The 15418-nt window shown below is 38.4% G+C and overlaps 1 protein-coding gene across 1 annotated transcript; it reads left to right on the plus strand.

Moving 5' to 3' along the window:
- Positions 1 to 13025: 13025 nt before the first annotated feature.
- Positions 13026 to 14984, plus strand: LOC111886187 (uncharacterized). The gene is made up of 3 exons (XM_023882419.1): positions 13026 to 14081; positions 14509 to 14765; positions 14885 to 14984. Exons 1-3 carry the CDS (start codon positions 13026 to 13028, stop codon positions 14982 to 14984), a joined length of 1413 nt encoding a protein of 470 aa, XP_023738187.1.
- Positions 14985 to 15418: the final 434 nt, after the last annotated feature.

Raw genomic sequence — 15418 nt, forward strand, 5'->3', positions numbered from 1 at the left:
AGAACTTTTTATCTGACGAAAATACCCCTGCACATTTCTAATATTACCAAAAATATTTGGTCATGGTCACTCCGAACTGTGGAAGTGACTTTGGATGGGTTTACATTTCTTTTTAAGGTGAATATGATTGGAGAAGACTTGCCATTTCAAGTACCCTATCATGGAGTCATGACCACTTTCTATATATTATGAAACCTGATTTATGAGTCATGTCTGGTTTTTGGATGTTATGTTTTTATTATGGATTATGTAATTTTCTTGTAAAAAAATGATTATAACGTGTTCAAATATACGTATCATTGTTCTTACTTACTTTTTTTTTTGGCTAAAGAAGCATTCTTCAAGTGATTATTAGTATATTACTATCTCATTTAAGTAGTATCGTGTTACATTCATTGTTGTCTAAATGGCAAAAAATATAGTATGAACTGGAAATAAAACTTTTATATTGTGGTTGTAAAGATTTTAGCTCTTAACTATTTGTGTAACTATGTTATTCGGCAACCAACTGCACTAAGTTTTCTAGGAGCTTATACCATAGTGATATTGATTTACATAGATCTAATCGGTGATAACTGATAAATTGAGCATATTTTGTATCCATAAAAATTTAATTTGCTTGGTAAAAATAGCAAATTTTCGTTCTTGCATTGAATAATTGTTTATATAAATACTTAGAATAAATAGGCTCAGAAAAGTGAATAAAGTACAAAAATAGAAGAACAATACCATCCCACATGTTACAATCATTATTTGGTAGATGATTATCCCAAATACATTGTGATGGACAATGATCATATTGTGATATTCTAAGTAATATATGTTTTTTATTATTCTTGTATTTAGGTGTGTTATTATGTTGCTTTTTTCGGTTTTTAGTTAAACTGGTTCGGTTTTTTCGGTTTTTTATATCTTAAATTTAACCATAACCAAACCAAATAATGTTCAGTTTAAGCGGTTTCGGTTTATTCAGTTCGGTTTACCGGTTAAACCGAATAAAATTTCACACGTAAACTAAATATTAAACTAAACGAATAAAAACTTACTAAATTTTCACCAAATGAAGAAAATACACTAATATATTACATATTATATTTAATTGTATACGAAGATGAAAGAATTAACCATGAGTTAATTGACATTTAGGCAATTGGTTCTTGTTTTTTAATATAAAATATAAAACATTTATAAATTTATTATAGTTAATAATTAAATAATTAATTATTAAAATCTTTTTAGTAACTAATCTATAAATTTATGCATAAAATATTAATTCATACACATAAACTATAAATATATATTAATTATATTGTTTTATTTGGTTTTTCGGTTTAACCAAAATTATAAAAATTCAACCAAAACTAAACAGAATAAAATAACATTATTCGGTTAATAAAATTGAATTAACCGATATGCCAAACCAAACATCATTTTGTTTAGTTAGATATTTGGTTTCAGTTTTCTATCACCCCTATTTGTATTAGGTATCTTTTTATAAGATATTGATAATAATTATTTTGTATTCATAAGATATCTCAAATAATTAATTAAACTTTTAATGTTTAATTAATTTACATATTTGTATTAGGTATCTTTTTATAAGATATTGATAATAATTATTTTGTATTCATAAGATATTTCAAATAATTAATTAAACTTTTAATGTTTAATTAATTTACATGTTGTAGGTATGCTATATGTAGTCAACCGATTGTGCAACTAATACGGAAGAGACAAGCATAACGTTTCTTGAGTAAAGAATATGATTTGCATACTTCAGCCTAAGATCTTAATTATAAATTTTATTGTTTGACAAGCAATTGAGGACAAGTCAACTTTTAATATATAAACAATGTAATTTTTTTATTGACATGAATGTTCTGGGAGTTTGACAAGTTTGAAGTATAAACTTCATATAACTTGGTAAATCCAAAGTTGTACCTAATTTTAAAATAGACTTTTATCAAGTTTTAACATTAAAATTTTTATTTTTTAAAAATTAAGATTCCAACTATTTTATGAAACAGATAAAGATATATTTATTTATGGATTAATCCAAAAAAAAAAAAAAAAAAACAATTAACGGTTTTTTTCAGGATTAAATTTCAACTTTATTTTTTTCCTGAAATTTTTTTATATATTTCTTTTTTAGTTTTTCATGATTTAGCACTTACAATTTTTATTTTTCTATTTATGTCTTACATTTTTAATTTTATGTTTGTTGATTTAGCCCTTACATTTATTTATTTTCTCGGATTAAACATCAACTTTATTTTTTTTAAAAGCCCTTATATTTTTGTTATCTTAGAATATTTCTTGCATTCATTTTCATAATTCCATAGAAGATGTTCTAGCTTCAAGATGGTTTAGAGTAAATCTACAGAGATAGTCTCGTAAATCTGTAACATCCCAAAAATTTCAACAAATTTAAACATTTCAAACAACCCATTTACTAATAAAAGTGTTTACAAAATCATTGTTTCTAAAAAATTATTTAAAATCCGAGTCTCCCTAGATTCAATCAGTCGTAAAACCAAGGATGTGTATAGTTACGCACTCGCCTTTCCACGGTCCTCCGAAGTACCTGAAACCATAAACCAAAACTATAAGCACGAAACTTAATGAGTTCTCCCAAAATACCACCACACAAACAAATCACATGCACAAACACTCATGCCTGGCCCAATCAGCATCGAGCTGGAATACCAGGCATATCTACAATGGCCCAGTCATCCTCGAGATGGAATACCCTCGTATCATAAGCATGTTTGGTCCAATCAACCATCGAGCTGGAATACCAAAATATGTCGGGTCCAATCAACCATCGGGTTGGAATACCCACAGGCCCAGTCAACCTCCGGGTCTAGTCATCCATCGAGATGGAATACCCTAGGTTGGAATGTAAATATATAGAACGGTTCCAGTCATCCTTGGGATGGAATACCCTCAGCCTAATCAACCATCGGGTTGGAATGCCCACGGTCTATTGGCTCACGCACATAGCAGGAAAGCCTCAACCACTAAGAATATGTGCCGATATAGCAAATAAACATATAAACAGTCTACATACATATAATAGGATATCAAATCCAAAGGGTTGGCCTTTGTGCCTTCATCCCGTAAGTACAGTGAGGAAAGACTCACCTCAATCCGTTGATAATCAAATGCCTGCTCAGGTTGCTGAACCGGATAACCTCGCGCCAACTAACAAAATACAATATTAATCAATAATTATCCCGATAATCCAAAATCTGAGGCCCACTCCATAAATCAACTTCCAAAAGGGTAAAATACCATTTTACCCTTTTCTTATTTGGCCCAATACCAAGGCCCAACCCAATCACACAAAAGACCAAGATGGCAACTCAAAGCCCAAAATGGCCCAACAAGGCCCAAAACCACATCTTACATCGTGACCAGCCTTGATCACATCGTGAGAACCCACTTAATTAGATCCCAACTCATCATTACTCAACCTAGGCAACTTACCCAAAGAAAAGTCAATGGGCTGCCTTCACGTCGTGAGCCTCAATCAGATAACCAAAAATGGGACCAAATGCTTCTCACGTCATGAGACCTTGTTTCTCACGTCCTAAGAACAGTTTAAGGCTAAAATCCAACTTTTAAGTCCTTAATCCATTAAGCTTTTAATCCTAATTCTTCCAGAAGCTAACAAGGACTCTAAAGGCCAATAAAAACGATTACTTGATTGACATGCATGCCCCAAGCATGTCCTAAACCCATCTTAGGTCAAAATGACAAGAAATAGCCCTAAACTCAAACAAAATTCATAAATTATAACCATACTTTAGATCCATAAGACTAAATCACAGAGAACGACTCATTGATCCATAAAGTTGCCAAATTTATGGATCCCAAGCATGTAATCCATCATAAACATGCAAAAAGGAGCTTATAACTTAGATCTAGCAATTTAAGATCATAAAGATTAGATCTTGGACACTTACCATGGTGTAAAATGTGCACAAGATGATGATGATGAAACCTCCTTGTAGTACCAACTCTCTAGAAATTCTCCTTCTTCTTCTTCTAGCCACCAAAACACTAAAATGGATCCAAAATCACCAACATGGATTAGGGTTAGGGTTTTTTTTGAGTTATTGTTGAGTCAAATATGTTGTAATGTGTCGAAGTTTGTTGAGTCAGTTTCGAATATTATGTAATCTATTTACTAAGGCATTTTAGTTACGAAGTCTAAATGTCGAGTCCTTAGTATTTTTTGTATACTTTCAGCACTCCTATAAATAGGAGATGTACTCTGAGATAGATAGAACTTTTGGTGTGATTCTATCTAACACTCTCTTTGTATGTTGAAAGTATAAATGAGCTGAAACCAAATCCTATTTACTTCTCGTGTTCCAATTACATTGTTTTACTCTGATTTCTTTCATACACTCGATTAATCACATCTATAATTGGTATCAGAGCAGGAATCATACTGCAATGATCTGATTTTCATTATGAATCATAAGTTTTTGAGTCGCGATTTTGATTTAAAAGTTTCTGCACTTTTTGGTTCTGAAAATCATCTCTGATCTTTAGTTGTGATTTGATTCTGTAATTGATTTGTTTAGTCGAGTGATTGATTTGGAATTCCTGATCAATTCATTCATTCATCTGTGAAATTTATCAAGTTTTTCTGAAAATCACGTACGTACTTTCATGGCGAACTTTAACATGAATACGATGACCTCTTTTTCTCATCTGCTAGGATCTTCAACGAAGATTCCTAAGCTAATTCTGAATTATTATGATCAGTGGGCTGATCAAATGAAGGATTATCTGAATGGACTGGATGAGGAGTGCAACGACGTGAAAGTTTAAAGCATTTTTTTCATTTTTAAAATGAACACTTTTCATAACACTTGTTAAACAATCTCTTTTTTTAAGTTTCAAAACATAACTCCATATTTGAATAATTAATAATCCATGATCCTCAAAACATAACTCTTCCTCTAGTGTGTACAATCAAGCCGGTGCCGTCCCACTAATCTGAAAACCTGAAACACATAACACATAACACTGTAAGCACGAAGCTTAGTGAGTTCCCCAAAATACCACATACAACACATATTAGCCACTCGAGGCTATAACTCTGTGGGCCTCTGGCCCTAACTCTATGGACCCTCTGGTCCTAACTCTATGGACCCTTTGGTCCTAACTCTGTGGACTTTTCAATCATAACTCTGTATACTCTGAAACACACACACACACACAACATAAATCACATAGAAATAATGCAGTGCATCACATCACAAAAATAGCATACAAATACTCTGTTACATAACTCTAATTACCACTCTAGGTAAAGTATAGTGAGAAGACTCACCTGACAAGCATCAAGTAAATACCCTCGCACTCGAAACTTGAACTAGCCTCTGCCTAGCACAAAAGATGAATATCTCAATCAATACTCTTAACACGACCCTAATAAATGAGGGATATTCTTCTCTCTCTAACTCTTGAGTTGGGTAAAAGACCATTTTACCCCTCCATGGTCTCCCTTACTCATGTTGACTAACCCCAAGAGTCAACAGAAGTCAATCTCGAGTCAACAGTTCATGTCTGACCCGACTCGTCAAGTGCACTCATGCAACTCGTCGAGTCCACTCACATCCTCAGAAGTCTCGTGAAAGGTCCAGCTCAGCTCATCGAGTTGACCCCCAACTCGTCGAGCTATCGCATGCTCAATCTCATCGGGACAAACCCCCACTGACTCGTCGAGTCAACTCATGTACTCGACGAGTCCCCTCGGTCTGATCCCTCATTCAGACGTCTAAAGTCAGATCTCTCATCCCAAACCCTAGATCTAGCCTTTTTAGACACCAGAGACACATAAAGTCTCAACCTTTACGTTCATGCATGGCATAAATGCCTCAAAATGCCAAAACAAGCCATTCTTAAGGTGTTAAGCACAACAACCCTCATATGGATGAATAAAGTTGGGACCTTTGGACTCTAGGGACCTCACAAGGTCCAGATCTGAGGACTAGGCTTCTAGCTAATCCATTTTACTCAAAGCCCCAAACCAAAGGTGGTAAAAGCCCTAGAACTCCAAACACATGAGATCTAACAAACAATAATGAGAAAGGTTCATACTTTTACCTTCCTCAGAAGCTCTGGACGATCTATCACTGGATCCAACTTTCCCCCTCTTGATCTTTGCTTGATCTCCTTCTCTTCTTCTCAAATGATGCACTAAAAATCCCAAGATAGCTTCTCTCTCATTTTCTAGCTCAAATGACCTTTAAGGTTTGCTTCCAGGGAAAGGGTGGCTGCAAATGAGGCCATAAGTGCCTTTAAATAGGTCCCAAACCCCAGAAATTAGGGTTTCTCTAATCAGCGACTACTCGGCGAGTCCCTCCTCTGACTCGTCGAGTCCACGAGAAAAACCCGGCTCGACTCGGTGAGTTGGACCCTCAACTCGTCGAGTCTCTTCTTTAATCACAAGATCAAACTACCCGATAATATCCCTGAAAATCCAGATGTTACAATTCTCCCTCACTTGAATTAGATTTCGCCCACGAAATCACTCCTTAACCACTGACATAATGAAATCATCAACCCAAAAGGCACCACCGAAAGGATGTCATACTACACTGATATCTTTCTCTATGGACACCTTAAACCACACAACACTCCCAAGACCAGATCTGAACCAACTCTTCTATCGCTAATATACTTCTTCCCACTATCCAGAAGCTCTAGTGGCCTAACCCGCCGCCATACCACCTACTCAAGCGATCACCATGATATTCGCTCCTCGAATATCAAACCCTGATAACTCATTGATCCTCTGATTCTCACAAGACCAAATCCAACAATCGGATACCGCTCACTCATACCAACATGCTAAAAGATCCGAATCACGCCCGAAGAAACGGAAGGGTCCACTCCTTAATAGGGCCCATTCACAAAACCACTATCAGAATCCATCCGAACAAAGAATCCTTAACACTCTACCCTCAGACACAGCTAAAAACCATACCCGTTTAGACGTGTCCTTGGATATCACATTCGTAAGCCCCAACTTCGTTTCTCATATACCTTTTCAATACTGGCCACTAAGTCAACCCCTGACTCCACCGTTGAACCTCCAAAGGTCACCCATAACATGACCCGAAAATGTTTCACCGATTTCCTTCTCATAATCAACAATCTCGGCCCGGTGACACACAAGTCATGAACCTCTCTTTACCCCAACGAATACCACAATCCCACTAAATCGTTTCACCCTCGACCTCTGTCGAACACTACTCCCTAGATACATGCGCCCCGCGATACCTCCCGTACCCGATTGTTGACCTACGCATGTCTAAGACATCAGCTGATAAACAATACCCCTCAACTTGGGACTCATCTCAGAATCTAGAATCTCATTTCACCTACTCAAAGCACCACTAGAGCCAAACTCATACTCGAGAGTCTGGTCTGACCCAGAATTGGAACCACTTGTCCTTATGAACCACTCCACTCATGACTCATGACCCGCAACCCATGCGTACATCACTTCCCCAATTCCTTCTGATTGTGATAACCACACCTTAACTCAGAATATAACGATTCATGATCATGAAAGAGACCACAGTCTCGCTCCAGGTCCGACCACCAGGTCCCCAAGAACTCAATAATAAGGCTACCCAAGCCTATCACTCCTCTGCATCATGCTTTGATTTGCAAATAATACGGCTTCCTGTAGTACCTCGACACCCTCTTGCTGACTAGTGAATACTATGGCTCCCCGCAGTATCACAACACCCTCTTGCTGACTAGTGAGTACTCCGGCTCCCCGTAGTATCACAACATCCTCTCACTAACTAGTGAATACTACAGCTCCCCACAGTATCACAACATCCTCTCGCTGACTAGTGAATACTACGGCTCCCCGCAGTATCACCACACCCTCTCGCTGACTAGTGAGTACTACGGCTCCCCGCAGTATCACAACACCCTCTTGCTGACTAGTGAGTACTACGGCTCCCCGCAGTATCACAACACCCTCTTGCTGACTAGTGAATACTATGGCTCCCCGCAGTACCACTACACCCTCTCGCTGACTAGTGAGTACTACAGCTCCCCGCAGTATCACAACACCCTCTCATAGACTAGTGAGTACTACGGATCCCCGCAGTATCATAACACCCTCTCGCTGACTAGCAACGCTTTCTCTTATCATCCTACAGTCTCATACTCACGTTAACACCACATTGCGTCCTTTAACTCATGCTCTGCGGACTAACATAGATAGGTACCCACACTCATCCAAATTATGCATCATGATATCTGACGACAACCGCCATAACAAAACACCCTTCCCTGCTGCAATCCACCTTCTTAAATGATCCTTCTTGATGTCAATACCCGAAGGGCTCCCACTGGAACCGTAGATACTTGATTCACCACTTGCCGCCTCAGACTCAAGAATCTAAAAATAATTCAGAATTTAGGGCGTCATACTCGGATACCACGGAACACCATCGCAGAACATCACGATGTCTTGCCTCAACCACCGATCCCATACTTATGACATTATACACGGATACCTCAAAGCATTCCCTCGGGATATCATAACTATCCTTCATTTCACACAACGCGCAACTTCGGAGTATCCCAACTCTCAAACGAAACACTGATGAATCGATAATGACTCGGAACATGATGACAACCTTCCGAAACTCCCTCCTCTATTGCTCAAAACTCATGCAAGAATACACTGACCGACCCTGAGGTTGGTTGTCTAATTTCATATTTTCTCTTCCCAAACTACATATAACAGCCCATACATCGGACTGGAATTTCCCAATCGCCAAACTAACCTTACCAGCCAAACCACCTCGAAGAATTTCTAACCACCACAAGTTCCCTGACCAACGGCCACTGACCGTGGTGACACTCATCCTTTCATGAGCACGAGCCTCATGCACAAACTTTTAAACACCAATAACACTAGTATTTTGAATCCGTACCACAGGTCTCTATATCCAGTTCTCTAACCGCTCTTGAACGAACCTCTGATTCTCTCATTAGAATACCCGGTTCTCCCCCACTCAGGGTTTGAACCATCATCATTTGATGCATCAACAATCTATCCCATAGACTATTCCCACCAGAAACATCGCACCTACTCCTGGAAGGTGCTACGTACGATTAATGATCTCCCGATAGAGATCAAGCAACCCCAAATAACCCCAATCTCAGATGAAATCCATAGAACTTCCCATCATGACTGTCTCTAGTCATTCAGAAACTCACACCCTCCCATCACCGGACCTCCCCAACTGTCCAGTACTAACTCTGACTCTTAGTCTGAAAATAATGAACTATCATTCTCTTCATCCTCGACTCCTCAACCACGCTCTATCACATCACTCATCATAAGAGCAGAGACTCCACTTCCACTCTCGATACCCATCATAGACAAAAAGAGTCACTGCCCTGATATACTCCTCTTGATCGTTCCATGCTACAGCTAACACATTCCCTACCATGCTCAAATAGGGTGTATCCTGGTCCTTGACCATCTCAGTCCCTACTGACAACCTGCTCAGGCTATATCATTCCCTCACGACAGACCTACTGCCAGCTACTCTGATTGAAGATCATCATTAATGTGATCCCACAGTGCTCACTTCCAACTCAGAAACTGAAATCTCAACACCTCTTACGTCTCCCCCAGGAAACGAAAATAGCACTACTTGGGTCATAAAGGTGACATCTCTACTATCAGTCGGCTGGCCAGCTCAGACCGTATTCTTCCATAACGCACTGTCCCTTCTCAACTCTGAGTCTTGCGACTCTATTGGCATATCACCAACAATCCCTCGTAGCTAACTCAATTTCCCTACCAAGGGATGCTCCACTAAAACTCGTTCATCCTGGCCTTTTGGACCCATACTCTTTCACATCCAACCTTAGTCTAGATAATCACTGCTGGATAACCGGTGAAACCAGAAGCACTAACCATCACATATCATGGTACTTGAACCACGATATCTCCTCTCAATCGGCCACCAATCATGGTACTCGAACCATGGCATCACCTTTTGATCTACTACCAATCATGGTACTCGAACCATGACATCACCTCTCGATTTGCTACCCATCATGGTACTCGAACCATAACATCACCTCTCGATTTGCTACCAATCATGGTACTCGAACCATGACATCACCTCTTGATATGCTACCCATCATGGTACTCGAACCATGACATCGCCTATCGATCTGCTACCCATCATGGTACTTGAACCATGACATCACCTCTCGATCTGCTACCCATCATTGTACTCGAACCATGACATCGCCTCTCGATCTGCTACTTCGAACCTCTAGAATACTCCCTGCATCGAGTATGGGTCCTCTGCTTTTAGTAGTAAGGGCCCATACTACCTGCCACATCTACCCATACTCTCTACACGGACCATCCCAGATTCCCTAAGTAGCTGCTCAACCTTCTCATCACCAATGCTCTACTATGTCAGCATACTCATCTGACTAATGCCACTTCCTAGGCTCTTCCTAGGTTCTCACACTTCTCCGCCATCAGCTGCTGAGATACTCCTTATGATGCCAATCATCTACCTCCTGAATATCATCACATTCACTTGGTAGCTGACTCCCATCATCAGGAGTTCCACAAAGCATGAAGCAAGCAACATTCGGGCATCGAATAAACACATATAACCCACTCTAAGTGATAACTCCTCTAGCTCTACTCATACTCAAAAGATATCTTCGAACTCTGCAACTCTACCCCCCGCAGGTGTCTAGCTACTCTCTCGGTAGGCTTCACAATGCTCATCTAGGTATCTCTCCTAGATTACTCCTCTACCCACATCCATCTCTACATAGGATTCCTGCTTATTACTCTTTACTTAAAACATACTCGAGAGTGCGTCACAGATAACAGCAACTCCTAGGCTAAGGCATCACAAATCAGGCCATTCTAGTCCTAAAATATGAAATACCTAGCCTATCTCTAGCATACATAATATCTCATAACATACTTCATAACTCAAAAGTAATGGTATTTTGGGAAATCACTGATCGGGCTCTGGCTGATTGTACACACTGATCCTTCCGCTTTCTCTTAGAAACTCTTGCTTGTTTTAGAAAATCATTTATTTTGAAATTTTTCCTCATTTCTTCAGTTTGAGTCCAGATATACCCGAAGGTACATCCGAATCCCTCAAACCAAGGCGCTGATACGAACTTGTAATGACGTGAAAGTTTAAAGCAATTTTTTCATTTTTAAAATAAATACTTTTCATAACACTTGTAAAACAATCTCGTTTGTTCAATTTTCAAAACATAACTCCATATTTGAATAATTAATAATCCATGATCCTCAAAACATAACTCTTCCTCTGGTGTGTACAATCAAGTCGGTGCCGTCCCGCTAATCTGAAAACCTGAAACACATAACACATAACACTGTAAGCACGAAGCTTAGTGAGTTCCCCAAAATACTACATACAACACATATTATCCACTCGAGGCTATAACTCTGTGGGCCCTCTGGTCCTAACTCTATGGACCCTCTTGTCCTAACTTTGTGGACCTTTCGGTCATAACTCTGTATACTCTGAAACACACACACAGCATAAATCACATAGAAATAATGCAATGCATCACATCACATAAATAGCATATAAATACTCTGTTACATAACTCTAATTACCACTCTAGGTAAAGTATAGTGAGAGAACTCACCTGACAAGCAGCAAGTAAATACCCTCACACTTGAAACTTGAACTAGCCTCTGCCTAGCACAAAAGATGAATATCTCAATCAATACTCTTAACACGACCCTAATAAATGAGGGATATTCTTCTCTCTCTAACTCTTGAGTTGGATAAAAGACCATTTTACCCCTCCATGGTCTCCCTTACTCATGTTGACCAACCCCCAAAGTCAACAGAAGTCAATCTCGAGTCAACAGTTCATGTCTGACCCGACTCGTCAAGTGCACTCATGCAAATCGTCGAGTCCACTTACATCCTCAGAAGTCTCGTGAAAGGTCCAGCTCAGCTCATCGAGTTGACCCCCAACTCGTCGAGCTATCGCATGCTCAATCTCATCGGGACAAACCCCCACTGACTCGTCAAGTCAACTCATGGACTCGACGAGTCCCCTCGGTCTGATTCCTCATTCAGACATCCAAAGTCAGATCTCTCATCCCAAACCCTAGATCTAGCCTTTTTAGACACCAGAGACACATAAAGTCTCAACCTTTACGTTCATGCATGGCATAAATGCCTCAAAATGCCAAAACAAGCCCTTCTTAAGGTGTTAAGCACAACAACCCTCATATGGATGAATAAAGTTGGGACCTTTGGACTCTAGGGACCTCACAAGGTCCAGATCTGAGGACTAGGCTTCTAGCTAATCCATTTTACTCAAAGCCCCAAACCAAAGGTGGTAAAAGCCCTAGAACTCCAAACACATGAGATCTAACAAACAATAATGAGAAAGGTTCATACTTTTACCTTCCTCAGAAGCTCTGGACGATCTATCACTGGATCCAACTTTCCCCCTCTTGATCTTTGCTTGATCTCCTTCTCTTCTTCTCAAATGATGCACTAAAAATCCCAAGATAGCTTCTCTCTCATTTTCTAGCTCAAATGACCTTTAAGGTTTGCTTCCAGGGAAAGGGTGGCTGCAAATGAGGCCATAAGTGCCTTTAAATAGGTCCCAAACCCCAGAAATTAGGGTTTCTCTAATCAGCGACTACTCGGCGAGTCCCTCCTCTGACTCGTCGAGTCCACGAGAAAAACCCGGTTCGACTCGGCGAGTTGGACCCTCAACTCGTCGAGTCTCTTCTTTAATCACAAGATCAAACTACACAATAATATCCCTGAAAATCCGGATGTTACAAGGAGCTTTGGAATTGCATTACTGGAAATGTTCATCCTCCTTCGAATGTTCAGAACATTGGTTCATCTGCTTCAACTCAATCTGTTAGTGATAAATCTACAAGGCTGAAGAACAATGAGAAAAGATGCATGAGGGAACTGCAAGGTGCATTTCCACCTGTTGTTTACAACTATCTGCGTGGTTGTAAAACTGCTAAAGAAATCTGGAATACTCTCAAAGAGAAGTTTCAAGGAAGTGAGAAAACAAAGATTAATTCTGTGAAACAATGTTTGGTTGAGTTGAAAGAGTTCAAACAAAAAGATGGTGAATCCATTGAAGGATACTATGATCGCTTGAACGAACTCATTTACAAATGCAATCATTATGGAATCACAAGGTCAACCATGGAGTTCAATCTCGCATTCATTATGGGACTTCGCAAGGAATGGAGAAGTGTTAGCATGATGGTGGAAATTCAGCAGAGTTTCGATAATTCAACCTTGAATGATCTATACAACTTGTTGAAGACTCACGAAGGAGAAGTTAATGAAATAGTTGAGGAGACAAAATTGGTTCTAGGAGGTCCATTAGCTTTGGTTTCGAAAGTTATTGAGAAGGAGACACTTGAGAAAGAGAATTCTAATGAAGAAGGATTTTTGATGAATCCTGACGATGAGGCAGTTGCATTTTACTCTAACAACAGAGTAAAGAAGTTTTTCAAGAAACCTTTTAATCCAAAGTCAAAACCAAATGATGGTAAAGGAAGTTTTGTCAAAAAGGTTGTGAGTGATGATAAGAAAAAGGTCGAAAAGAATGATGTGAAGGTTGATGATGCAAAAGTTGAAAAGAAGCTCAAAGGTGACTCTGGAATCGATTGTTATTATTACCACAATGCAAATCACATGGCTAATGACTGTATGCTTCGAAAGAAGGATGAAAAGAAGAACAAGGTGAAAAACGAATCATACTATGACGAACGTCTAGAGGAAGTTCGAGCAAAAGCAAAGGGTATGTCTTTAGTTGCTATAGGTGAAGGTGAAGATGATGGAACTTATCAAATCTGGTCATTTGGGTCAGATGATGAGCAGATGTGTAATCCTACACATGGTACAATGTATGCAAGGTTCGTGGAAAAAGATGAAGAAGTGGTGACTGGTCGTTCTTTCGTGACCAAGAGTGGAGATAAATCACTAATGACTACCAAGGTACGTTCTATTCTTCAATCTTTTAATATTCCTTTACAAGCATATGATTCTGAGATAAATGCTTTTGATGATATTTTGGCTTATTTCGATACTCTTGTTGTGTCTGCTAGTATCGAGGCTAAGAAATATAGTATACAATTGCTAGAGACTCAAAAGTTGTTGGATTCGAAAAGAAGGAGGGTTGAGTATCTAGAACTTCAATTGAAAAATTTTAGTTGTGATAGGGAAAATTTGGACAATGATGTAAGGATGTTATAAGCACAAAGGAACATCTATTGTAATTCTGCTAAACGTATATATGCGAAATTAACTGCATTGCATCATTCATCTGATATAAGCAAAGAACAACATAGGAAGTTATTACCTTTTCTAACTTTCGAAAGAGAAAAGGTTGATAGCATATCTTATGACTGTGAAAAAACCATAGCTGAATTTGACAGAGTTCCTGATAATCGATTTTTCTTATGGTATTGTTAAAATAGATGAATATCTTGATGCTAATGAACTTGTTGAAATTGTGAATGACACATTAAACAAAAGTGAACAAATAAAAAATTTTAAAAGAACTGAGAATTCGAAATCTAACTCTCAATCTAATTTCGTTGATATCGAAGATAATTTTGATAGTTTTAGCGAAATCAGTGAAATTGAGGAAGAGAAGGTGTCAATTGTTCTCAACTGCCTGTCATTAATGTCACATCTAAGTCTAAAGGCAAAGAAATATGTAATGATTCGATGGTTAAGATTGACACTGACAAACCCTCTACTTTGAAAGTTTATGATTTCTATCATGTGAGTGTCAGAGATAGTCAAACTGATAGTAGTGATGATGAGCACGAGGATGAGGTTTCGAAAAATTCAATGTCAGAAAAGAATGTTTCGAAAGAAACAATCATTCCTTGAATTGTTGTGGATCAAGTGTATGGAGATACTGAAAATTTCGACAAAGTGTTGACTAAAAAAGGTGATCATTATCTTGAAACAAATATGGTTGTGTATCCAAATTTCAAGTGCTCAGATGATATCATCTTTCCCAATCAAGTGTTTGTCATTGCTGGGAATAATAATAACATTAAACTGGAATTTAACAAGATGGTTGAAGAAGATTACAAGAAAACATCAGATGAAGGATTCTTTTTAAATCATAGCACCGTCGAAAATAATCTCACAAAGAATTCCTACATTTTTCAAAGACAAAAATCACAACGAAAATGGGTTGAAAAACAAAAAATTTCAAAAGAAGTTTCAAAACAAAATGTTGTTGAAACAAATCAAATGGTTAAAATCAATTTGCAAGATTTTAAGGAACTAATTGAAAAAATTTCGAAAGAAAACGG

Source organism: Lactuca sativa, chromosome 4, assembly GCF_002870075.4.
Source record: "Lactuca sativa cultivar Salinas chromosome 4, Lsat_Salinas_v11, whole genome shotgun sequence".
In the NCBI taxonomy this organism is placed as follows: domain Eukaryota; kingdom Viridiplantae; phylum Streptophyta; class Magnoliopsida; order Asterales; family Asteraceae; genus Lactuca; species Lactuca sativa.